The sequence below is a fragment of the Myxocyprinus asiaticus genome, chromosome 50 (assembly GCF_019703515.2).
Source record: "Myxocyprinus asiaticus isolate MX2 ecotype Aquarium Trade chromosome 50, UBuf_Myxa_2, whole genome shotgun sequence".
Lineage (NCBI taxonomy): Eukaryota > Metazoa > Chordata > Actinopteri > Cypriniformes > Catostomidae > Myxocyprinus > Myxocyprinus asiaticus.
The window spans coordinates 24,628,184-24,654,832 of record NC_059393.1 but is presented as its reverse complement, the minus strand read 5'-3'; the positions used below and the strand labels follow the sequence as shown (position 1 = coordinate 24,654,832).

The following is a 26,649-nucleotide window of genomic DNA, read 5'->3' as shown; positions in this document are numbered from 1 at the left end:
TGGACAAAGAGACTGGATCTCTCACCATCACAAACAGCAGAACCACAGACATTGGACTTCATAAAGTAAAACTCAGCAGCAGCAGCAGCAGCAGCAGAGAGACCATATACAAGAAATTCAGTGTTTTTGAAAGGGGTGAGTAACATCATGGTTACTTGTGTAACCTCTGTTCCCTGATGGAGGGAACGAGACCTTGTGTCAATGTAGTGACACTAGGAATCACTCTTGGGAGCCCGAGACACCTCTGGTCTTTGATAAAAGGCCAATGAAAATTGCCGAGTGGTATTTGTATGCCACTCCTCCGGACATACGGGTATAAAAGGAGCTGGTATGCAACCACTCATTCAGGTTTTATGCTGAGGAGCCGATATAAGGTCGGGTAGTTCAGCGTTGTGGCAGGAGGGACACAACGTCTCATTCCCTCCATCAGGGAACGGAGGTTACACAAGTAACCATGACGTTCCCTATCTGTCACTCACTCGATGTTGTGTCGATGTAGTGACACTAGGGGTCCCTATATGAAATGCCACAATTGGCTGAACTGTGTTATGTGAACTGGCAGTGTGTGGTGGGCAGACTACTGTGTGCCTCATAGCCAGCACACCAGGTCAACACGTAACCTCCCCCAACATAGTTATGAGTGTCGAACGGCCCTTTTTGGGGACAAGTCAACTACTCAAGAGATAGAGACAGGCTTAACCCAGTCGTGGCCTCTGTTCCCCACTCCCTAAAAAAGAAGGTGGATTATCCGACTGGGCCGCCAGGTCTAGTCGGGGGGTGTCCCTCCCAAGGGGAAGACACAGTGGAGACCACACCTCGCCCAAAGAGAGGGGGGGATATTTAAGTGGAAGGATACGTCACATGGTCTTTCCAACCATGTGGAGAGTCTTCAAGGTAGATCATGCCCAATGGGGGAGGAGTTACTACAAACAGTAGACTGGGGCAAAAGGACTCTGCCCAAGGAAAATGCAGTTTGCCAACAGGGAAACGAATTAGCGGAAGATATATATCACATGGGGTTAGCCTTACAGGGAACCGCCACATGCGGAGCACCTACCCCAGAACAGGACTCTTAGTTAGCACGTGTACTGGGCCGGCAGCGAATCTCCCGAATACTCGACTGCCACAGGGCTCAGAGGAAGTCAACCAGGGAACAAACTTGTGAACACTACTGGGAATTAATGGCGCACGTCTTCAACTCAAAAGGAGGTGTCTGCATGATTTTATGCACTGTACTGCTGCCACATGATTGGCTGATTAGATAATCGCATGGATGATTGTTGGTGCCAGATGGGCTGGTTTGAGTATTTCTGTAACTGCTGATCTCCTGGGATTTTCACACACAACAGAATTTACTCCGAATGGTGCCAAAAACAAAAAACATCCAGTGAGTGGCAGTTCTGTGGATGGAAACGAGGTCAACAGAGAATGGCCAGAATGGTTTGAACTGACAAAGTCTACAGTAACTCATATAGCCGTCTTTGAACAATTGTGGTGAGAAGAATACTATTCTGAGATGCGGGTTGGTGCAGTTTTGGTGTCTGTAACTGGGTGGCACGGTGGCTCAGTGGGTAGCACTGGTTCGAGATCGAGTCCTGGCTCAACTGGGCCTTTCTGTGTGGAGTCTGATACTGCGCTCATGTACTGGTACTCTTACTCATAAAAATGCTCCAATACCATCTTAGATTCCAATGTCATTACGTAAACATTCAGCCCACAAATTAAATCACGTAATGTCCTAGTGAGATTATTTAACTGCAAAAGCTGCAATTTAAAGAGATAAATATGTAGTTTGCATGTAATTCAAATGTGAGCGCTTGTAAATGTGCGGGGACAGTGTTGTGCTGATGCCGGCTGCTCATACAGGGAAAGCACCATCATGAGCGTCACACGCTCTGTTTGTAGCAGATGACAGTAAACAGAGTGCAAATTCACGTTGTACATTCTCAGGCACATACCGAGTACATATTTATTTAATTAAATAGCAGCCTTTTTGCGGTTTAATCATCACTTTGAGTGACGTAGAGACTTTTCCAGAGTGGGAATCTACCATCATAACATCAGAGCTTCTTGGTCAAAACAACACAAAAACACTTCAAAATAAAAGGTAAATTCATAAGAAAAAAGTATGACAGAAATATATCACTACTGTAAAGTTATGTAATATTAACTGTAATACTACTACTACTACTAATAATAATAAATCAGAAGTAATTGTATTATACTAAAGCAATATATATTTATATATTTTAAATATATTTTACAAGTGTATTTTCTCTAACTGCACTGGTAGAGTATTTTCTCATTTCTCACATGCAAGTTAGTTCCCTATCTGTCACTCACTCGACATTGTGTCGATGTAGTGACACTAGGGGTCACTCTTGGGAGCCCGAGACACCTCTGGTCTTTGATAAAAGGCCAATGAAAATTGCCAAGTGGTATTTGCATGCCACTCCCCCGGACATATGGGTATAAAAGGAGCTGGTATGCAACCACTCATTCAGGTTTTATGCTGAGGAGCCGTTATAAGGTCCGGCCATTTCAGCGGGCAGTTCAGCATTGTGGCAGGAGGGACACAACGTCTCGTTCCCTCCATCAGGGAACCACTCATTCAGATTTTCTCTTCGGAGCCGAACGGTCATGCTCACTGAGCTGAATACTACTGTTCATTCACCTCTGCTGGATCTGACGGCGCATTTCAGCAGCTTCTCCCCCTCTGCACTGGTGCACTGCAGAGAATGCCCCTGGGCGCTTTGGCAGAAATAAAAGAGTATATTTCTCTAAAAGAGTATATTTCTCTAAAAGAGCGGCACACACGGAACGTCTTTTAAAGACGCGTCTTTCTAAAGATGCTTTTCCGATTGTGTGTTATTCCTGGGTGCACTCGTTATCTCTCGCCTTCTGACAGTCACAATCACTGTCTTTTGTGTCTGGGCACTGCTTACGCGGAGACAGCGTTCGTGGATGGTCATGTTCTCATTGCGAGAATATGTCCATGGCAACGTTGTGGTCACGGCTTGCCTTCGTAAGAAAGCAAGCCACCCCAGAGGATCCCCGCCTCGGTCCTTTTACCCACGGGTATGAGGCCAGCGCGGCTAGCACTGGGGGTGATTTGGGGACCCCAATGGGACCGCCTCCGCCGGGTATCCCCCCGCGGACCTCCCATTCCCCAGCATGCTCGTCTGCCCTGATCGGGCTTCCGGATGAGTCAGCCGGCTTGTCTCATGGCGAGTTCAACCTCTTATTCGGAGCCCGCGAAAGTGATGAGCTCTCGAGCGCAGCATCGGAGAGCGGGCTTGTCCAGTTGGAAGCCTCAGCTGGGCTCCTCCCTTCGGGGATGATTGCCCAGTCACAGGCTGACACGGAGATGACAACATGCTTTCCCGGGCAGCCACGAGCATCGTCTAGACTGGAACTCACTGCTCTTCCCTGAACCCTCGCAGTTCGGTGATTGGTTCCTGGGCCCCCCGTTCCTTTCTTCTCGGAAGTGCATGAAGAGCTGACAAGGTCGTGGGAGGCAATTTTTACTTCCCGGTCCCAATCTTTTCAGCTTCCCCGCCCTCACTACCCTCAATGGTGGTGGCGGCCAAGGGCTATTTGGCAATCCCCCGGTGGATAAAGTCGCTCGCGGTGCACCTATGCCCGCAGAGCGCCGCCACTTGGCGTGGGTGCCTAAAGCCCCCGTCCAAGGCCTACGGTGCTGCTGGACAAGCCGCCATCGCCCTGCACACCATGGCTCTCCTGCAAGTCCACCAAGGCGCTAAAGGAACTGCACGAGGGTAGTTCCACCCCGGGATTGATGCAGGAACTGCGCTTGGCGACCGATCTCGCTCTCCGAGCGACGGAGGTCACGCCACGGTCTCTCGGGCGGATGGTGACCACACTAGTGGTCCAGGAGTGCCACCTTTGGCTCAACCTGGTCGAGATGGGCGAGGCCGACAAGACACAATTCCTTGCTGCCCCCATTTCCCAGGCAGGCCTATTCGGCGACACTGTCGAGGACTTTGCCCAGCAGTTTTCGATGGTGGAGCAGTAGACGGATGCTAGCCGGCATATCCTGCCCCGGCGCGGCTCAAGATCCTGCACCCCGTCTACTCATCGCCAAGGGCGTCCCCCTGCGATGACTGCACCGGCTCTGCCGCAGCCCGCCCCTTCGGCCCGGCCCCGGTGTGGAGCCCATTGCAGGAAGCAGACGCCACCCGTCTCGCGGCCGCCCAGAACCTGTGAAAGGCTTCAATGCACCCTTGAGACGGGCGACCCAGGGACAACGAAACCCGCTGTTCTGGATCTGGTAAGCAGATCTCTCCATCTTTTTTTTACCTTTTGCATTTAATTGTGCTGCATGCCCAAGTGGCTGCAGTACTCAAGAGCTTAGCAAGAGCGGTTTCCTTGTTCCCTGGGTCACGTATCTGATGTGCACGGCCGTCATCACGACCACCGTCCACCATTCTATTTGGCAGGTTTGGCGCTCCAGCAGTGGTCTCCACGGGTCATGAGGACAGGCCTCTTCCTCCCCCGTCCCAGGCTGTTCCGGGGGTGGTCACAAGGAGCCAGGTAAATGCTTCGATGTCCTTAGACTCAGCACGGCCACGACGTGGTGTGGCACCTTGAGCTCCGCCCCGCCGCGAGGCCCCACCTGCCGGTACGTCCGATGATGTTGTCCCTTTGGTCCCCCTTGCGCAGAACTTGGACGCATGGCTTGCGCTTTCCAATCCGTCGCGATGGCTGGTCCGGACCGTCTGACTCGGCTGCGCGGTTTACTTCGACGGGCATCCGCCCAGGTTCAGTGGTGTCCACTTCACCTTGGTGGAGGACGAAAACGCTGCTACTTTGCGCAGAGATCGCTACCCTCCTACGGAAGGGCACGATAGAACCTGTCCCTCCAGCTGACATGAAGAAGGGGTTTTTCAGCCCCTTCTTCATCGTACCGAAAAAGGCAGTGGGTTGCGGCCAATCTTGGACCTGTCAGTTCTGAACTAGGCTTTACACAGACTCCCATTCAAGATGCTGATGCAAAAATGCATTCTGGTGAGCGTCCGGCATCAAGATTGGTTCGCGGCGGTAGACCTGAAGGATGCGTACATCCACGTCTCGATCCTTCCTCGACACAGACCCTTCCTGCGGTTTGCGTCCGAGAGTCAAGTGTATCAGTACAAAGTCCTCCCTTTCGGCCTGTCCCTGTCTCCTCGCGTCTTCACGAAGGTCGCAGAGGCTGCCTCAGCCGACTAGGGCTTCGGGTCAACTGGGAAAAGTGCAAGCTCCTCCCAGTTCAGAGCATCTCTTTTCTCAGTTTGGAGTTGGACTCAGTCTCCTTGACGGTGCGCCTTACGAATGAGCGCGCCCAGTCGGTGCTGGCCTGTTTGAAGGCGTTCAAACAGAAAACAGCGGTTCCACTGAAACTTTTTCAGAGGCTCCTGGGGCATATAGCATCCTCGGAGGTGGCCACCCCGCTCGGGTTGATGCATATGAGACCGCTTCAGCACTGGCTCCAGACTCGAGTCCTGAGATGGGCATGGTGCCACGGGACACATTGCGTGGCCATCACGCTGGTCTGTCACCGTCTTTTCAGCCCTTAGACTGACCTCTTGTTTCTACGGGCAGGTGTTCCTCTAGAACTGGTCTCCAGGTGCGTCGTGGTCACGACAGATGCCTCCAAAATGGGCTGGGGCACTGTTTGCAATGGGCACGCAGCCGCCGGCCTCTGGACGGGTCCGTGACTGCATTGACACATCAACTGCCTCGAGTTGTTGGCAATTCTGCTCACACTGCGGAGGTTTCGGCCATTGATCCAGGGCAAGCATGTGTTAGTTCAGACAGACAACATGACAACGGTAGCATATGTCGACAGCCAAAGGCGGTCTGCGCTCTCGTTGTATGTCACAACTCGCCCGCCGTCTCCTCCTCTGGAGTCAGCAGCACTTCAAGTCGCTGCAAGCCACTCACATCCCGGGCAACCTCAACACTACAGCGGACGCGCTGTCATGACAGATTACCCTCAGGGGAGAGTGGAGACTCCACCCTCAGTTCTTCCAGCTGATTTGGAGTTGATTTGACAGGCACAGGTGCACCTGTTCGCCTCCCAAGAATCCTCCCCACTGCCTGCCCCTTGGCATAGATGCGCTGGCACACAGCTGGCCCCCTGGCATGCGCAAATATGCGTTTCCCCCAGTGAGCCTGCTTGCACAGACCCTGCAAGGTCAGGGAGGACGAGGAGCAGGTTGTCCTGGTAGCATCCTACTGGCCCATCCAGACGTGGTGCTCGGACCTCACGTTCCTCGCGACAGCTCCCCCTGGCAAATTCCCCTGATGAAGGACCTTCTTTCTCAGGGACGGGGCACCATCTGGCACCCGTGCCCAGACCTCTGGAATCTCCATGTCTGGCCCCTGGATGGGACGCGGAAGACCTAAGCGGTCTACCACCCACGGTGGTAGACACGATCACTCAGGCTAGGGCCCCCTCTACGAGGCGCCTGTATGCCTTTAAGTGGCGTCTGTTCACTAAGTGGTGTTCTTCGGCCCAGTACACACGCTAACTAAGAGCCCTGTTCTGGGGTAGGTGCGCCGCATGTGGCGGTTCCCTGTAAGGCTAGCCCCATGCAATTATATATCTTCCGCTAATTCATTTCCCTGTTGGCAAACTGCGTCTTCCTTGGGCAGAGCCTGGCGGCCCAGTCGGATAATCCCCCTTCTTTTTTTAGGGAGTGGAAAAAAAGAAGAGGAAAAGAGGCCATGACTGGGTTAAGCCTGTCTCTATCTTTTGGGTAGTCGACTTGTCCCCAAAAAGGCCTGTTCGACACTCATAAATATGTTGGGAGAGGTTACGTGTCGACCTGGTGTGCTGGCTATGAGGCACACAGTAGTTTGCCCACCACACACCGCCAGTTCACGTAACACAGTTCAGCCAATTGTGGTGTTTCGTATAGGGACCCCTAGTGTCACTACATCGACACAACATCGAGTGAGTGACAGATAGGGAACGTCATGGTTACTTGTGTAACCTCCGTTCCCTGATGGAGGGAACGAGACGTTGTGTCCCTCCTGCCACAACGCTGAACTACCCGCTGAAATGGCCGGACCTTATATCGGCTCCTCAGCATAAAACCTGAATGAGTGGTTGCATACCAGCTCCTTTTATACCCGTATGTCTGAGGGAGTGGCATGCAAATACCACTTGGCAATTTTCATTGGCCTTTTAACAAAGACCAGAGGTGTCTCGGGCTCCCAAGAGTGACCCCTAGTGTCACTACATTGACACAACGTCTCGTTCCCTCCATCAGGGAACGGAGGTTACACAAGTAACTATGACGTTATACTAGTATGGAACAATTAGGGTAGTAATGACAAAAAAAATTAAAAAATAAAAATAATAATAACTTTTCCTTTAACAAGAGTTTTGATTTGGAATAAATGTAATTTTTTCCCCTTTTATTATAAAGGTTTCAGTGCACACTGATCGATGATTGGGCCATACTTATAAAGATATACAGCCAATTTTTTTCATTTATTTTAGAATTCTTTCTCTTACTGCTGCAGACTGTATTTTAGATTTTATAAATATATCGTTACTTACTCACCCTTATGTCCGTGCAAATCTGTATTCTTTCATTGGAACACAAAAGGAGACATTTTAAAGAATGTCCTTGCTGCTTTTTCCCATAAACAACAGTCCATAGTGACCTTAACTGTTAAGCTCCAAAAAATACATAATATATTTCAAGTCTTCTGAAGCAGAATGATACAGTAGCTTTGTGTTAAAGGTGTTATTCACGAACAAGGATTACAAATTAAGTGTTTATTTATTTTGGTTTTCAGCAGAAAATGTATCTAAATGGTAATGGATTAGAATATAATAAAAGAACAGTTAAATAGTACAATACAATATAGGCAACTTGCCTCAACTAAATAAGTAAAAATAAGCAATCAAATTTTTCCCGTGGTGGGGAATTATCAGCATATAAATCATAACAAATATAGTATACATTAGCCTATATTAAATAGTGTCTTGTCAATAAATGTATAAATATGTCCCCAAAAATAATTAAAATGAGTAATTTATATGATTCCTACTGTATTTGCAAACAGATTCTTCAGGAAACAGAGTGAATGAACCAGAGACCGTTTCGATGCTGCTGATGATGTGACAGAGCAACAGGGCACAAGTTCATTTTCATGAGTTAAAGAGACACTCAGTACTGGTGTAAATAACTGTTACATTCTCAACACTTCAATTTACAATAACAAAAAACACATCAGCTTAATGAGCATCTAAATCCATAGTGTAAAAGTGTAAATAGCATTTTTGGACCTCCGTGAAGTTGTCACCCCATATAATTAAATAATCCCCAAAACTATTCCATTCGTTTGTGCTGTGTTTGTGCTGATTTGTGCCACAAAAATGAACGTTTGTGCTGGTTTGGTGTTTGAGATATTAAGCATTCTTTCTTGGGCTGAGTGACGTCACTCTCCACCCCATGTTGTCTCAATCGCTGCAAACTGGTGTCATTCGTTTGTGCTCGATTTGTGCCGGTTTGTGCCGTTAAAATGAACAGTGTATCTGTTTCCCTTCTTTAGAAATAACAGATTTAATCTGGAACAAGACTTTGTTTTTGGGAGTACATGTTCAGTACTTTTTATACAGATTCAATTATCCCTATAAATCTATTAAACTCAATGACTATAGAATTATAATATCTGTATAAAAAGTACTGAACATGTACTCCCAAAAACAAGTCTTGTGCTATATAAAGAATAACATTCGGAGTGTTTTGCAGTTGGTTTCATGTCTCTAGGTCAAACAGTCATTGAGTTTAATGGAATTAGATTATTACAAACATTTATTACAAACTTTTTTTAAATTCAGCTTTGTGCTGAGGTTAAGTTAGGCTACTTTTTACTTTGAATAAACTCCAAAAACATAATGGTAATAAACGAGATGTAATACTTGGTTCAGCGATGAACCAGAACACAAACAACATTATATTAAGTACCAATATACATGAGGTGAATTCTAACAAGTGCTACACGCGCACAAATACAGGGCATATGTGATTTGGATTTGAAGCTTGAAGTTACTGCCAATGATCAAACTGTCAATATGAAAAAAATAAAAAATAAAACCAATGACAGCAACAGTAAGAAACCGATTTAGACAACATGGGGTGGAGAATGACGTCACCGCTATCTAAGGAAGGGAAATAGTTACAATTTTAAAGGCACAAACCGGCACAAACCGAGCACAAACGACCAGCACCGGTTTGGATCGATTTGAGCGAGATGGGGTGGAGAGTGACGTCACACAGCCCAAGAAAGAATGCTTAATATCTCAAACACCAAACCAGCACAAACGAATGGAATAGTTTTGGTGATTATTTAATTATATGGGGTGCCAACTTCACGGAGGTCATTTTTGGTTATTGATAAACTGGGAAACATGATTTGTTTGAACATGAACTTTGCCACCCACAATGATCAAACACACAGTTCAAAAACATCTTTGACCATTCAGTGTAATCCTCTGTGAGAGATGATTATTATGCTTTTGTTGCAGAAAATATCTAACTACAGGTATCTTACTTGTACATTTGTTTATATTTTCAATGTTGTGCCTTGTTGGGGGGCTCGGGTAGCTCAGCGAGTATTGACATTGACTACCACCCCTGGAGTCGCGAGTTCTCACCAAATTGGCCTGGTTGCTAGGGAGGGTAGAGTCACATGGGGTAACCTCCTCGTGATCGCGATTAAGTGGTTCTCGCTCTCAATGGGGCGTGTGGTAAGTTGTGTGTGGATCGTGGAGAGTAGCATGAGCCTCCACATACTGTAAGTCTCCGCAGTGTCATGCACAACGAGTCACGTGATAAGATGCACGGATTGACGGTCTCAGAAACGGAGGTAACTGAGACTTGTCCTCCGCCACCCGGATTGAGGTGAGTAACTGAGCCACCACGATGACCTACTAAGTAGTGGGAATTGGGCATTCCAAAAATTGGGGAGAAAAAGGGGAGAAAATGTAAAAAAAAAAAAAAAAAAAAAAAAAATATATATATATATATAAATGGTTGTGCCTTGTTTTTATGTTGAGTAATTGCACTCATTTACAGTATATTTTATCTGGTAATATTGTTTTTGAAGTTTTGTGCAGTAAATCTTTCAGCCTGTTGCATGATCAGATGTTCTTTACGCTTCTACCTCTGAACTTTTCAGAGGTAGAGGCAATCATTTATTTAAGCTTTTGCTTCTTTCTAAACTGTTGAATGGCATTTAATTGTTGTTTTGATTTTCAGATCAGCAAACTAAATATACATTGTATGTAAATAAATACGATGAAAAAAGGTCAATTTATGTAAAAAAAAAATCTGTATAATTTACAGTAAATTACTGGCAGCTGTGGTTGACAAACCTTTAATGTAAAAAAATATGGTAACCACGTTTCAGGCTTTACGGGATCTAATTGTGATGCCTGTATATTTTATGTTTTATTACCATTTATATTATTAAATTATATAAACGTGATACATTAACCTTCTGACACTGTTAAAATCTGCTTTTCACTTTATAATCTATTGTTAGTCACCGCAGTAATTACAGAAGGGCACATGATGACAAAATTCATCAATAATGGCCCTTCCAGGAGCAATGACCAATAGAGATAAACATAACTAAACTACATCAAATATAACAGCAAACACAACAAACTACATAACTGATACTAAAAATAAGAAACATAGCTATTACCATAAAATATAATGAAATTTAATGGGTCATGCAGGGAATTCTGGGAATGCCAATTATTGTTTTTTACCGTAATTGTAACAATAGTTTACCGTAAAAAGTACACGTACTCTCTTGTTAAAAATAATATGCAATTTTACTGTTAATTATACGGTAAAATCATACTTTATCTAAAAAAATTACAGTAAAATTACATATATTGTATTTTTTAATTTTTTATAGTATATTTGAAAGTAGCTACCAAATAATGTTTTTTTACTGTAGCATTTTAAGTCATTTTCTGTTATTTTATATATATTTTTTACATTATATTGTATCTGTGTTTTTCATAAGTTCTTTGTTTGATTTATAATACAAGCTTTTATTCTAAAAACAAACATGCAGTGATCTGTTTTTAGTCTGATTCAATCTGTTCATGAAACATGAAATTATTGCTCTAGTTGTGATGCCAAGAGCATGTGAATTCCAATCAAATGAAACATGTTCAAGATGCATCGAAACAATTTAATTTACATTTCTTATGAATCCCTTTAGTTGGAGATCTTTCATGAAACATATGATATTTTTTCAAGCTTCACTATATTAATTCATCTTTCTAGATCAAACTGGATTAAATGTGAACACAAAATCTCTAAATTGATATAAAATGAGTCCAAGAACAGATGTAAAGATTGTTTATTTTTTGGAATTGCACATAAAGGCCTAAAGAGGAAATTAATGGGTGAAATGAGTAGTTTCAGTCTAAATATTTCCACCTTATCCAATGATCTGAAATTAAAACAAACAGGATTCAGTTAGTATGGTATAGTAAATATAATAAACAATAATATTAATATTATTAATAATGTTAGTAGTATAGCATAATTCTATTATTTTATTGAATAATATAAATATTTCAAAAGATTGACAGTGCTACAAACATGTTATCAAACCAACAAAGCCATTACAATGAACACAATCAGAATAAATTAGTGCAAACCATTTATGAATCCATTCTTCAGTCAAACTGTCCAATTGTAAATTTAATGTTTTAAAAGAATGGCTAACAATTTGCATCCTTACTTGTTCTATGGGTAGATTACATTAACTCCTTAAAAGCACTTACTCCGTTAATCCAGCTGATGTATGCAGACACACGAGTGAAGACAGTCGGTTTCTTTTGTGTGTTACAACCCGAAGAGGACACAAAGCTGGTCACTCCATGAACGTAATACTGACCGCTGACCAGACAGTTCAGAGGACCGCCAGAGTCACCCTGAAATAACACCACACCTAGAATATGAGTACTGTTTTTATAAGGGTTATGTAGTTATTACAACATGCTACGGTAAGATGTTCTCACCTGGCATCCAGACAGACTGCCGCCACCAGCACAAACCATGGTGTTCTTGACAGTGCTGCCCCACCAGTCACTACGAGAACATGTCTGATAGTCCACCACGGGCAGACTCGCCTGTTTCAGCTGAGCAGAAAGCTGACCACCAGCTACATGAACATCCATCCGAGAGAAAAATGGGATAGAAATGAATCATGAATAATTTCGGACAACAATAAGTTTAATTTGTGGAATTCAAAATGTATTTGGCAGTGATCAGTCTGTAATGATTTATAATCGTGTACATTTTATAATTTTTCATTTTGTGTTTGTAGTGAATGAATGATGACTGACTCTGTGTGCGGCCCCAGCCGGTGATATAACAGGGGTTGTTGTTGGGCAGAACCTGTCCAGAAGGGGGCAGTGAAGCCAACTGCACATATGAGTTCAAAGAAGCATCAGATGACAGACGGAGGAGAGCGATGTCATAACTGAAAAACACAAAGAGCATCACAGTTTATAACAAAAGTGTAACGGGGCAGTACACTCCCCAAAAGACGATAAAGGGCAATTCAGCGACAGACGGGATTCTTTTAACGACTCCACTTATTCATTTGTTTGGTATCCGCAATCAGGGGTGGAGCCAGGAGTTTTTCACAGGGGTGGCCTGGCAGGGGCCAGCGATCAGTCTGTAGTGGCACAGAAATTTTCAGACAGCATTTCCGTATCATCAGGGGGGATATAGTGACACCTGGGACAGAGAGACCTTGGTGTGCGCACGTTAAGACTCATGTGTGTTGTGGTTGTACAGAGACAGCTCCACCTCTAAAAACTAAATTATGCCCAAGACAAAAAATGACCAAGGCGAGGGGGGTGGCCAGTGAGGTGGCCAGGCTTCGGTCCATGGTCACCCCCTAGCTCCGCCACTGTCCGCAATCACAAAACTCAGTTTACTATTACCTTTTCTCCAATAGTAGAGCCATGGAAAATGTAACGTATGTGAGAGATAGATGACATTCTCTTCAATAGGTTGTATAGGTGTTTAAAGGGTTTTTGTATCGTTCTGCTGATGAAACATTTAAAAAATATCTTTCCAAGAAATTTCAGTAGACAAAAAAAGTGTGGTTTGACCAGTGGTTGGGGGGGGGGCGGGTGTTTGAGCATCATTGTTGGGCGCATGGATGCAAAAACAGAGGGGAGTGGATACAGCGACACCCGGGACAGAGAGGTGCGGCTGTGAGTGGGGTGGCCAGGCTTCTGTCCAGGGTGGCCACCCCTGGTCAACCCCTAGCTCCACCCCTGCTGATACGTTGACGCTTTTTTATAATTGTTGATAAAGCAGTAGTGTATGCTGTGTAAATGTTGTGTGTAACTGTCAGTATTGTTGTATATGTTGGGTTGAGATAATATGTGGAGTATTTGCTGCGTTAAATTTCTATGTGGAATTGCCTAAAGACTAACACAGCAAATACAATAGACTGCTTAGAAACAGTCATGAATGTTGTGTTGATGTTCTGTTTAGTTGTCAAATACAGTCTTGTATTTTGTGTTGAGATTATAATGTGATTATTGAAACAGCTGTGTTTTGTTGATATAGTATGTTTAATTGTTGTGATTTAATTGTGTTGTTATCGTCGATTAGGGTTGCCAACTTTTCATCACGCAAAAATAGAACGTTTCGCCTTCAGAATGGTTCTCTATTGGGAATTCACCTCACGAGTTCTGACGCATTTCAGCCAAAATACAGGACTTCCCCACTAATATAGGACCGTTGGCAACCCTATATGTTGTATGCTGTGTTTGTTGCAATCTTTACACACCCAGAGGCCACATTGTTGCTGTTCCAGTTGGGGTGGACGTAGACTCGACTGACGCTCATGTATTGCTCACGACCCTCGTGGTTGTAGATGTCGTGGTCGCCCAGGACAACACGCCAAGTTCTTGAGCTGCACATGAAACGCATTCAGAGAACAGATCAACACAAGGCAGGACACAAGTGTACACTTCTATTCATTTATTGTGCTTTTAATCATCTATTGTAGATACAGAGAGTTGAGAAAATCTTACGTATCAACGCAGTGGGCAGCGGTCATCACCCATCCTTTCCTGATCAGAGTTCCACCACAGGTGTGATAGTAGCTGCCACCAGACAGGTACTGGAGAGAGATCTGAGAGAAAGAAAGAGAGAGAGAAAGACACCTAAAACAGTTTGGTTTGCTGGTCTTAACTGGATTAAGATGATCTTAGCTGGTTTAAGCTGGTATGATAAAAACTCTCTTTTGGTACCCCAAACCTCTCTAAACCAGCCAACAGTCCAGATTGGGAGACCTTGCTAATACCAGCAAGCCATCTCAGGCTGGTTTAAGTTGATATTTCAGCAGGGATTCTAGACTTAAGTATTGCTTACAGTTGTGTAAAACCAGCAAAGTAGGTTAGTTGTTGGAGTTTTTGTAGTATATTAATTAATTTATTGTTCAAAATGTTGTACCTGCCAGGGCCAGGAGTTGGGTTTTGCCACCTCTCCACCGACGACCCTCTCCACGGCCTGATCCTCCAGGTATCTGGGCTCAGCCAGCGCTAGAGAAAACACACAAACGGCATGCTCATTTTAATTTTAATTATACTTTAATTGAGTTATATTGTAGTTTCCCCTTCTGTCTGCAAATGATTCCATACAGACAGGCAAAAAAATCAAAAAAATGTTACTGTCCTGACAAAAAACCCATACATTTATTTCAAGCAAAATGGCATTAGATAGTATATTTAATAGGGTGATGAAGTTTAGCTGTTCAGTTTTTGTTAATTTGACCAAATCTTAGCTAAATATCCACTATGCTGTCTATTATGATGTTCTCAACAGAAAGAGATTGACGAACAAAGAGAGAAAGAGTTGTCTTACCCAGGGCGGCCAGCACGCTCAATAACAAGAACCTCAACATGTTTGTGGTCTGGATTCTCTGGACTTCTCCATCATTCTTATATATGTCCACAGACGTCACAGTGCTGTACAGTAAATGTGTTTACTCATGTCTGATGCCCACAGGTGTGTGAATTCACACAGATATCTCAATATGCCAAGGCCAGTGTGCCAATACACTGAGTTCCTTCTATTGCAGAATATTTTAAGGTTTGTTTATCTAGTGACAAATACTACTATAATTAAAATTATAATTACCACAATCTGAGAAGTCTTAGAGTTAGCTGAGTATGTCATATTTATGATTTTAAGTTTATTTTAAATAAATAAAATGCTTTCATTTATACATGCCTGGATTATATTTAAAGACAACAAAGACTTTAAATAAAGTTTAAATAAAGTTAGTTAGTAAATATATTTTTTATGAAATGTTATCCATTTTTACAGAATTAAAAAAAAAAAATCTTTTTATTTATTTATTTATTTATTTTTTTACATTTGGGTAGTTGCACATAACGTGTATTAACTTTAAAAAAAAAATGTTAGGTTAAAATTTTAATTAATTTATAAAGAAAAATATATATTTTAGATCCTTAAATCTGCATTTAAAATAATTATAAAAGAATGAGAAAAATTGTGTTTAAAATTAGAAATATATAAAAAAAATTACATAATTTTATTTAATTATAATTCTGTGTATTTATACATCACCATAGGATGTTATCATGTCAAATACCCATTTGTTTATAACATCTATATTTTTAAATATTACAATTTTGTGTATTTTAGATATTAACATTCTTTGATACCACCACAGGACATGTTAAATTTCAAAAAATCTTTCATGTCAACTTACCCATTCATTTATTTAAAAAAGTATTTGTATATATTTTATTAAGTATTAACATTCTATGGCATGATCATTTTCTGTGGTGTTGGACATTATTATGTAGCTTTGAAAAGTTTTAAATATTTAATACATATTCAAAATCTAAATATGCTTTTTAAATGTCCTTGCTGAGTAACACAAGATTAGGACATTTCTGCTGATATATATTGTCTTTTATGAAACACAAGGGAGTGTGTATGGAGTTTCAAGTTTTGACATTGTACCGCTGATAAGAAAAAAAAAAAAAAACAGTGATAAGAAAGAGGTGACCTCAGCATGATAAGGCTATATTTGCCACTTTCTAAGAGTTTTACCATTGCAGGAGAGGGTCGAGGCATTTAATGCATTTCTGAACTTAAACATTTGGTGCAAAGAAAGTTATGACACAGGTCATAAAACCGGCCATAAGTTTCATGTTTCTTGACTATGAAATCACATTAACATAAAGAGTTACAGGGATTGTCTATTATTGTTGGTGCCCTTAAGAGCAAATCACTTGAGAAATGCTTAATTGAAATAGAGTGGATTGTTCATATTATAGTAAATGAAACACCTCTGAATAATAGTTTTATAGTAAAAATCCTTGCAGTAATTTAGTTTCTGGTGAATGGATATTTTCTATTCAATGTTTTGTACACTAGGGGTAGCCAGCACACAGCACACTGAACAATGAGAAAGAGTCAAGCCTGCATGCTCAACACACACTATTCTAGAAACCTCAGAGTATTTTGTTTCAGTTTCTGTTTAGCCATAAAATAAATTGTACACTGAGGGTGATGGTATGCTGTCACACTTAAACCTGCCATTAGACAGCCTATTATATTCTTTCAGCAAAACGTACACAGTGAAACAATTATGGGAAAAATCAGCATTTACTGTAGTATGTAAAACATAACATATAGATGGATTGTAATTGATAAATAGTATGAATTAACAACATTTAATATAGATGTGACAACGTGCCCCACAGTTGAACATTTCAGTTCAATTCTGCATTTATTAAATAGTTGAGACTAGCCTGAATATATGCCAGTGAGCTTTTATTGTGTTCACTTGTTTACCCAACAGCGAAAATATCTTTTTACTTTGGAGCATAGAATTAACACACGCTTCTGTCCTCGAATCTGTGGCTTGTGTTCAATATTTATGTTATTTATTTATTTATTTTTTTACTTTTAATTCTCCTCCCTGCTCAGTCAATCTCTGCTTTAACTTTCAATTTCACATTCTTCTTCTTGTGTCTTTGGTGATTCACGTTCTTCATGCATATCGCTCCCTACTGGGCAATGAGAAGAATTTCTAGCAAAAAAGGACTTAAATGTTGATCTGTTTCTCACCCACACCTATCATATGGATACTTTTATGATGGCTATATGTGCTTTTTGGAGCGTCAAAATTTTGCCACCTATTCACTTGCATTGTACTGACCTACAGAGCTGAAATATTCTTCTAACAATCATAATTTGTGTCCTTCAGAAGAAAGAAAGTCATACACATCTGAGATGGCATGAGGGTGAGTAAATGATGAGATGATTTTCATTTATGGGTGAACTATCCCTTTGATGGGGATTTTAACTAATCCTAGTGATATTGCAGCTTCACGCCAGTAGGTGGGGACAAATGACACTGATTCCTTCACGCACGAAACACCATTAGAACAAGTATGGCATTGGGTGCTTCTCATTTCTCAAATTGTACATCCTTGCTGGGGCGTGTAATCATTTCAAAAGTGATGGGGACTGAACGATTAGCGCAAGATGAACACCAATATATAAGATATATTTTTAAGGCTCTCAATCGATAAAATTTTTTTATTGAATTAATTACGATTGACCAGTGAATTTTAACTTTAGCATTTACACATTTGCTGTAAAAATATTTGCCCTGTAAAAAAAAGTGTGTGGGGTTGGGGACGAACCTTGGTTTTATTGAAAGTGAGGGGGACACATCCCCCACATCCCCCGTGTATTCTATCAAATCAAATCAAATCCCTTTATTGTCACTCAACCATATACACAAGTGCAACTGTGGGTGAAAGTCTTGGGTGCAGTTCCAAGCAACATAGCAGTATGACTATACTTGTCACCTGTCTTGTCACCTGTGTTGTAATTATCTGTAACACCTGTTTCTTATTATAGTGATGGCAGAGGGAGACTTGAAAAGCCGCACCAACACATCAGTTTGGGGAGAGAGAGAGCGACCTGAGAGCACGGTGCGAAGTGTACTGAGTGCATTAAAAGTTTATGTTATCTTATTGAGTGTTGTGAAGAATCTACATGAAAATGTAAAATACAAGACGCTGAGGCAGAAAATAAAAGACTTGCCTGCACTACTTCGTTGTCTCCAGACTTCTCCATTGCCTGATGAACCGAACTACAGTGGTGCCGAAACCCGGGAATTTGGAGGACAACACCGTTATGGAATCTTCACCGCTGGGCGAAGTTATCAAGTCCCTCGCCAGCATCCAGCAGACCCAGGATCAAGCCCTCATGAACAACGCTTCCAATCCTGCTCCAGGCCCAAGCGGAGGACCGGCAGGCGTTCCGGAGCCTGATTGACAGAGAGGGGGCTGGCACTGTGACCCCCCCCAGAGGCCACTTCTCCCATGATCCTCATTAAGATGAGGCCAAATGATGATCCAGAGGCCTACCTCGACCTGTTCGAGAAAACCGCAGAGGTGTAAGTGGCTGCCCGACCAGTGGGTGGCCCGCTTGTTGTCGTTACTCTCCGGGGAGGCGCAGCTAGCAGCCCAGCAACTTTCCCTCCGCAGGCCTCCTCATCTACCAGGATCTCAAGGAAGCCATCCTGCAGCGGGTTGGTCGTAGTCCGGAGCAGAGCCACCAGCAGTTCTGATCCCTGAGGTTTGGGAGGCACGGCCCCCCGTTTGCCTTTTCCCAAAAGCTCTGGGATGCCTGCCGGAAATGGTTGCTGGCTGAGGGGACCCCCGGCGCTGTGGACATCATCGACCTGGTGGTACTGGAGCTGTTCATCTCCCAGTTTCCTCATGGTATTGCCGAGTGTGTCCAGTGCCATTGCCCGGCCTCGCTGGAAGAGGCCATCAAACTGGCAGAGGAATACATAATGGCATTTCCGGGAGGCAGCAAAGTAGACTCTTAACAGAAAATAAAAGACTTGCCTGCACTGCTTCGTTGTCTCCAGACTCTTCCATTGCCCGAAGAACCGATCTTGCTACATAGGCCTATATGTGTTTTTATATATATATATATATATATATATATATATCCACACTTTTAAAAGTAGGCTATACTGCAGCAGAATGCACCACTGTAAAAAAATAATAAAACATATGGGAAAATATGAATAACTCAGTTATTGCAGGATAAAGATTTATTCTTTTATTACTGTTCATGACGAGCATCTCTGTTGAGCTTTTCAAATGGGTTCGTCACTCGACACTTGTTGACTTGTGCTGTGGCAGTGATGAGCGGGTGTGGAAGAGAGACTCAATGCACACAAACTGTTTTATCAACGTGCACGAAGACTGACTCATAATTAATTCCTTTCATCCATTTGCCGTTTATTTTCATTAAAAGATCCAGCAACTTAACATTGTGAATTATCATAAAGACTCTAGAAAATCATCACCTCAAAATTCATGCACGTTTATAATTTTGTGATGACGACATCAAGTGGGCCACAAAAAGAGGGTTTGCGGGCTGGATGCTGCCCGTGGGCCACCTGTTGTGTTCCATGGTTTTAAAGTGACGTTTTAGTAATGGAGGTGTGGGTGCATTGTTCGAACTAGTAACAGCAGCTTTGGCTGTTAAAAACTAAGATCTTGAATCCGTGGCTTACGAAATAGTTTGTACCCCATCGAGCTGTTGTATAAAAACACTATCACGCAGCACAGGAGCACTCTTGCTTGTTGTGTGATATTGCAGAATTAGAGCTGTATTCACTTTACGCTCTGATAGTTTGTTTTGGGGAATCAATGACCACTGCTGAACTCAATGTGATGTGATGATGTGACCTTTTACAACAACTAAAAATATTTATTCCTTTCACTTCGTTCTCTCAAAGGTCACAGACTGGTCATACGAGTTGCCTTCAAGTAAATCACAACATCTGAGAAGATTGAATATGAGGAGAATTGTGTAAAGGTTTAGGTGAAACATTTGTCTTTACATATCTTGAATGCGGCTCTAATTTTCCATGACTGGATTTGCATGTGAATGAATAAACAAATGACAAAACTATAGCAGAACTTCAAGGAATAGTTCACCCAAAATGAACATTCTGCTCACATTCTGTCATCATTTACTCGTCCTCAGGTTGTTTCAAACCTGTATGACTTTCTTCTGTGACTTTTGTTTTCGACTGAACCACTTTATTTTTAACGTTCACTTAGCATCTAAATTGTAGGAACTTATCTACAACCATGCTGTAACGATATAGCAATAAATCAACCTCAAAGTAACCATTAGATAGTGTTCTTATTAGATTATCTCACAAAACCTTAGTGCAAAGTTCTGTTAACGTTAGGAATTGGCTCCAAAAAACTTAACCAAATGGGAACCATACACTAACGTTAGTGGGATGTTCTGTGCTCACAGAAGGTCTACAAAATGTCTAGTCTGATCAACTCTTCTTTTGACATTGGCTTTGACTTTGGTTTTAGGTTTGATTAGACCATCCCCAAATCAGTGTACTATCCTGAACTCATAAAAACTTCTTTAACGCCGATTTACGATCCAAACACCAGCTGATGCAAATCCATGATCACCCAAACAAAAGACCCAAGCACAATAGCAAGGACAAATCACCTTTAATACGGTCATATATTAAAGCCGAAGTCATTAAAGTGGTCTGTGTTTGGATTATTCTCTTATCTGACTCCATTAGAAAGATATCCATCCTGTCTGGTAATTGAGCTGGCGGTGACGCTAACATCAGGGCTTTGGGGTTGCGACAAAGAAAAGTCCATCTACAGCTCTACTGGTTCACACGGACATATTTGCTTCATACGTCACTCTCACGGCACCTCTGAGAGTTTCAAATGAATCAAACTTACGTGGATCATACGAGATTAAAGGTTTTAATTAAAGATGTTTGTTTTCGATAGAGTGTCATCACTTCATGAGGAGGACTTGGGTTCCCACAATTGAGTGGATGCAGTAGAGATTGAAATGTAATAACTTGTGCTGGTATGAAAATCATGTGAGGTGTTCAGAACAATTCCAATAGTTTTTCATGTAGTGCAGAATAAAGCAAGTTTGAATTAAGTGAGGACTTTTACTTGAGACCTAAATCTGCAATACGGAACTTTGCATTCTTTGGCGACATCTCTGGTTGAAACCTAACATTGCAAATAGCTTGCAGAGGAATATTATCAGTTGTGTTTAGCATTGCTCTTTTGGTGGCTTTAAATCAGATTAATTTCATTTAAGTAGTGGACAACTTTGCACGGAAGAAGGCAAGAAATGGTTTAGGCTACTTTTTACGCTAGTATTACTAATTGTCTGGGTTTGCAGATTTAATGTTTCTTGCTTGACAATGGCCTGATGTTTTTAGGCTATATATGATAATGCTTGTCTCTCTCAGCAGGTCTCTCTTACGATCTGTCCTGTCCTCATGTGAGTGACAGTAGAGGCTGCTGTGTCCCAGCACATTATCATGCTCTCCATCAGATAACTGGAAACCCAACGCCACAACGGGAGCTTTTTTCATCGCTCAGAGCGCCTTACTGTCTGGCAAGCTACAAGAACGCTTCTATCCTCATGGGTTTTGAGCATGCACACTGTACAATCTCATCCTAAGGCAAACGGACTCTCTCCAACACACACTTGCAGTGACCCCTGCATGCTTTGATGCCAGTACACGCTGTCGCAGGCAGGTGAAAGCTTTTAGAGTGGACGTGCGCGTCGCTGCGCTACATGTCAAGAGCTGCATGCTCCCACTAGACACGATGATTTCACAGAGGTTAAATATGCACTTAATGCAGATCCATAATTCACAGTCTGCTTCAGAATACATGAATGAATCTAATCACTGTTATTGATTGGCTTATAATTAGCATCAATCTTGTTGTAAGATCTGTTGAACACCTGACAAAAGGAGCAATAAAATGGACAAAACGCACAAAGAAATCCCATAGATTCATGCTGAGGGAGGGACCCAAGCCCAAACCAGAGACAAGAGGGGTGGGGCTATTTTGACATGGACCAATATGCAACCACCTAGCAACCACCCAGAAAACCCTAGCAGCTGCATAGGTGCACTAAAATCTACTCAGAACGCCTTAGTAACCACAAAGCAATGTTCTGGCAACCATCTACACTATTGTAGCATTTTTGCAGTTTTTCTATTCTACACTTTTGCAAGCCTGAAACTTGGCTGTTTAATTATTCTTTATTTCAATTTGCAGTACAGAGAGTTAATCACATGAATTGGTCCTGACTGAGTGATGTCTCAGGTCAGAGTGGTGATCATGTGACCATGTTGTTAACAGCGGACACAAGACCGAGATCAGGGTCAGGGCACCAATCAGTGACTCTGAAACTGCTCAGGTGAGAAAACCAATCAACAGAGCTGTTACACTCAGTGGACTGTATGCACTAATTCAAGTGTGATTCAGGTCTGGAGAATTACAAAATTAATTTCATGATTTAACTTTATTACAATTTACACGTGATATTTAATAACCATTTCTGCATGGAAATAAAGTGTATACAGGAATACTGAATTAACAGTTCAAAATTGTGGCAGAAGATTTTTCTGAAGTCTCCAAAACCTCATTTTGGGGGCATCCTCTAAGGTAAAAACTTACGGGCTCTCCTAAACCAGTCTCTCAAATAAATCATTTGAATGTCCGATTCATTTTAGCGAATCATTTTATTTGGAAAATTCACATAGATGAACCTTGTTAAAGGACGATTGATTTTCATGTAGACTTCCCATCATTTCATGTCTTATTTGCTGAAAATTAAATAAAATTCTGCTCTTCACCACTGTTTTGGACAGACTGATCGCCTAGTAAAATCGTAAACAGTAGGTTGACTTTTCTTTAGCTAAAATCGGTCTGTGCTCACTGAAATGCAAAACACTGCCCCCAGTGGCCAAAGCGGTAAGTGACTGCATATGCGAACGCAGTTACTTCCTTGTTTCAGTGCGGGATCCGAACCCAGGTCTTCCACGCTGCTGATAAAACATGCTTCCAGTCACACCACAAGAGAAGTTAAACATACTTGAGCCAATGCATAAATGTTTTGATGGGAGATGGTGCTTGTCAGTGAGACGGAAAATGTGTCCGATCCTAGGGTACTTGACCTCTCGGAAAAATAATGCCGACTTCCCGTTTGTTCATGTTGTCATTATATTTAGCATTATATAAAATGAAGGACATGGTTTGTCCTCAATCATTTACATAGCTAGATGTGTGTGATTTCAAGGTCTTCATCTGATGCTGGTCTATCCACGGGTCTATTTGCAACTGTTAATTGCAATTAAAGCACAATAGAAACAATCGATAATGCTCTGTTAAATATATGAGTCTGTCTCTCTCTGTGTCAGCTTCTACTGTTTACAATCACTCTTTCTTTTTAACACATTTCAAACACTTTCTCACTATTATCTCTTTCTTTTCCTCCTGTGTCTTTCCTATGATGTGGGCAGAATCAAAGCTTTCCTTTTGTTTTTCTTTGGGAAGTGAAAGATAATGAAAGAGAGGGCTACTTGATTGATCACGTGGTCTCTTCAGTGCGGAGCTAAAAGGTAATTAAGATCGGTTTGCTTGGATCCGTCAGTCTCAGAATGTGTCAGTGGCTTTGGAGAACTGCAGCCTGATTTGTTGTCCCACCCTTATCGGCGCAGGCGATATTTTACATCATCATTTATTTAAGGTTTCTGATGTCACTTCGCAGAATGCCAGGCATGCATGCTGATGTTTCTCTGGAGAGACCAAGTTCAAGGGAACTTTCCTTCTCTGATTCAAAGTCAGCGTAATCATTAGGGACAGTTCATGCAATCATTACATACTCCGCCCCAATTTGTTCCAAATGCGACTTACTTTAGCCTAGTCAGAAGGCTAATTTCACTATAGGTTCCCTCAGGAATTTCTGCTAGAATAGCAGTTTTTGATTTATGAGGAAAATGAGGTCTGTAATTAAATTGACTTCAATAGACTTTTACATTTTGTTCAACAACATAAATTACACAGTCATACCTCAAATGTAAATTTTGAAGCCGTTGTGTACACTAAAAAGGTAAGTTGCTAACATGTTGCTATGTAAGGACTACAACTGCTGTCCGATTCGTCAAGCACATAAACTTGCATCCATGTTGTAGTTGAAGTCCTCATTTAAAAGCACACAACGGCCTCAAAATTCATTGCTTGATGTTTGACTGGGTTCTTGCACAGACACTTTTGTCACAGAGTTGAAAGATTGAACTATAACTTTGCACCGACAAGGTTGGTAAGCGATTCTAGTGAATTTCATGCTAACTTGTATGGCTTAAGAAAAGTGAAATTCACTGTCCTAATAGCAATTTTTGGTTCCCAGAATGTTCTGGGAAGGTTAGTTTACGGTTATGAAAAAAAAAGCTACAAAGAACATTAGGAGTTGGTTCCCAAAAAAGTAACGAATTGGGAACCATACACTAACATAAGGGGGACATTCTGTGTTTGTTAGGGTGCTCTATGTTTGCATGCTATTTTTATTAAGTGTAAATGCATTTCGTTTTTACAAACTGTCATCAAAATTATTTTCTGTGGTAATGGACAGCATGTCACAGATTGTATTTAACCTGGAATGTTCCTTTAGGTCTTATCCTCCTAAGACTATTCTTCTACCCCAAACCTATCAAAAGGTAAATTAATTACTGACAATGAAATAGAAATGAGGTAATTATTCAGTGCTGGTTGACACCCACAGAATGACAGATTGAATAAGCTGTCAAATTGGCAGATAAGGACAATAAAATCATTTTAGACTAATTATTGTCCTTCATTTACATTTTGAAGCACATGAAAAAATATTTTTGGTAAATTGAATCCATTTAACTTGTTTTGTTTCAACTTTTACTGCGTTTGACTTATTGTGGCTTAACGCATCATTAATGAGGAAACTGCACAAATTTGACTCATGAAAACACAAAACACAGCTCCTAATTGCCATTTTTGTCAGCAAATCTATCAGTTATTCCAAATGCTGCAGAACTAAATTATTTAGCATTGAATGAGCAGCCTTCGTTATCTCATAAGGCTTGATTATTATTGCCCATGCATGCTGTGGTAATTAAGAAAACCAATTAATTTGGGCTGCTCAAATCCCGCAATAGACGGCATGGTTCTCACCCTTCCATTCGGAGATGAGAACGGCTTGTGCATTCCAGTCTATAATCATGACATTCAGGGAACATTTGTTTCTCCAAATCCATTTTGAATTATGTCAATCAGATTTAAACAGTGTCATTTTGGCTGCAGCGTTTCAACCACATGGTCTCAAGGTATCAACATCCGCCGGTGTATTTGAAGGAAGGTGAAGTAGCTTAACTCATTGCGTTCCCATTCAGTCACGTGAAAGATGGTAAGTCACACAAACGGATGATTTCAGAAGCTGTTATGGTTTTGAGTACTGAATACTTTTAATACATTTTAACTCAGATAGAATGAGGCCTGTGTTGTATTGATCGTTGTTGAAGCCTGGATTTGAGCTGTGCAATGGTATGAATGGGGGAAAAAGATAAAATGAAAACCATAACATTTTATCGTCCAGTCAAAGCAAAACATCCATTATCCTCAAAGACGTCGGTGAAGTATGATTACATTCAGTAGCGGTTCTAGCTTGTATGGCGCCCTGGACGAAACCCGCTTCAACACGCCCCCAGAGTTGTTGACCGGGTGGGGTGGTGGTGATTGTAAATGAGAACACCCCCAAAGTTGTTGACCGGGGGCAACCGTCCATGTCGCCCATGCCTAAATCCGCCATTGGTTACATTACAATATATCAGCCTAAACAATGTCTTTAATCTGCATCAGGGCCAGTACTAGGATGCAAACTTTGGTAGGGCACTTGTATGTTTGGGGGGGGGGGGGGGGATGGGTGCGCGGTGTTGTTCATTTTGCTGTCAGTTTGGGGTGCCGGAGTGCCAGTCCCTGGAGATCAGCAGTTACAGAAATACTCAAACCAGCCCATCTAGCACCAACATTCATGGGCTGGTTTGAGAATTTCTGTAACTGCTGATCTCCTGGGATTTTCACACCCAACAGTCTCTAGAATTTACTCTGAATGGTGCCAAAAACAAAAAACATCCAGTGAGCGGCGGTTCTGTGGATGGAAACACCTTGTTGATGAGAGAGGTCAACAGAGAATGGCCAGACTGGTTTGAACTGACAAAGTCTATGGTAACTCAGAAAACCGATCTGTACAATTGTGGTGAGAAGAATATAATCTCAGAATGCTAATCTAAGATGTGGGTTGACACTGTTTTGGTGGCACGAGGAGGACCTACACAATATTAGGCATGTGGTTTTAATGTTGTGGCTTATCGGTGTAAATTCCTGTCCAGTCAAATACTCTTTAGCATTTTGGTCAATCTGATCAAACATAATCACGTTACTACACGTAGTTTTTTTACAAAAATTTTTTTTACGTGGCTCGTCGTATGTATACGGAAATTTCTTGTTGAAATAAACTCTAGTAGAAATACTAGAGGCACTACAACAACAGCAATTTTTATTCACTTTCACACAAATCATGAGTATTTTTCGCCCAGTTCCTCACACAATGCTATCTTTTAATATATAAACATTATAAATACTGTAGATATTATAGTGCTTGT

The 26,649-nt window shown here is 41.9% G+C and overlaps 2 protein-coding genes across 2 annotated transcripts in view; one reads left to right on the top strand and one right to left on the bottom strand.

Moving 5' to 3' along the window:
• The window catches only part of LOC127439015 (acid-sensing ion channel 1B-like), a 238,925-nt gene that overhangs the window by 17,739 nt on the left and 194,537 nt on the right, over positions 1–26,649 (top strand). The gene's annotated exons all lie outside the window — the stretch shown is intronic.
• Positions 11,386–15,021, bottom strand: LOC127439030 (elastase-1-like). Its single transcript, XM_051695038.1, has 8 exons — positions 14,943–15,021; positions 14,532–14,620; positions 14,111–14,211; positions 13,864–13,989; positions 12,398–12,534; positions 12,071–12,213; positions 11,834–11,983; positions 11,386–11,496 (listed from the first exon to the last, which is right to left on the bottom strand). The coding sequence occupies exons 1-8, from the start codon at positions 14,980–14,982 to the stop codon at positions 11,485–11,487; spliced, it is 798 nt and encodes a 265-aa protein (XP_051550998.1). The 5' UTR covers positions 14,983–15,021; the 3' UTR covers positions 11,386–11,484.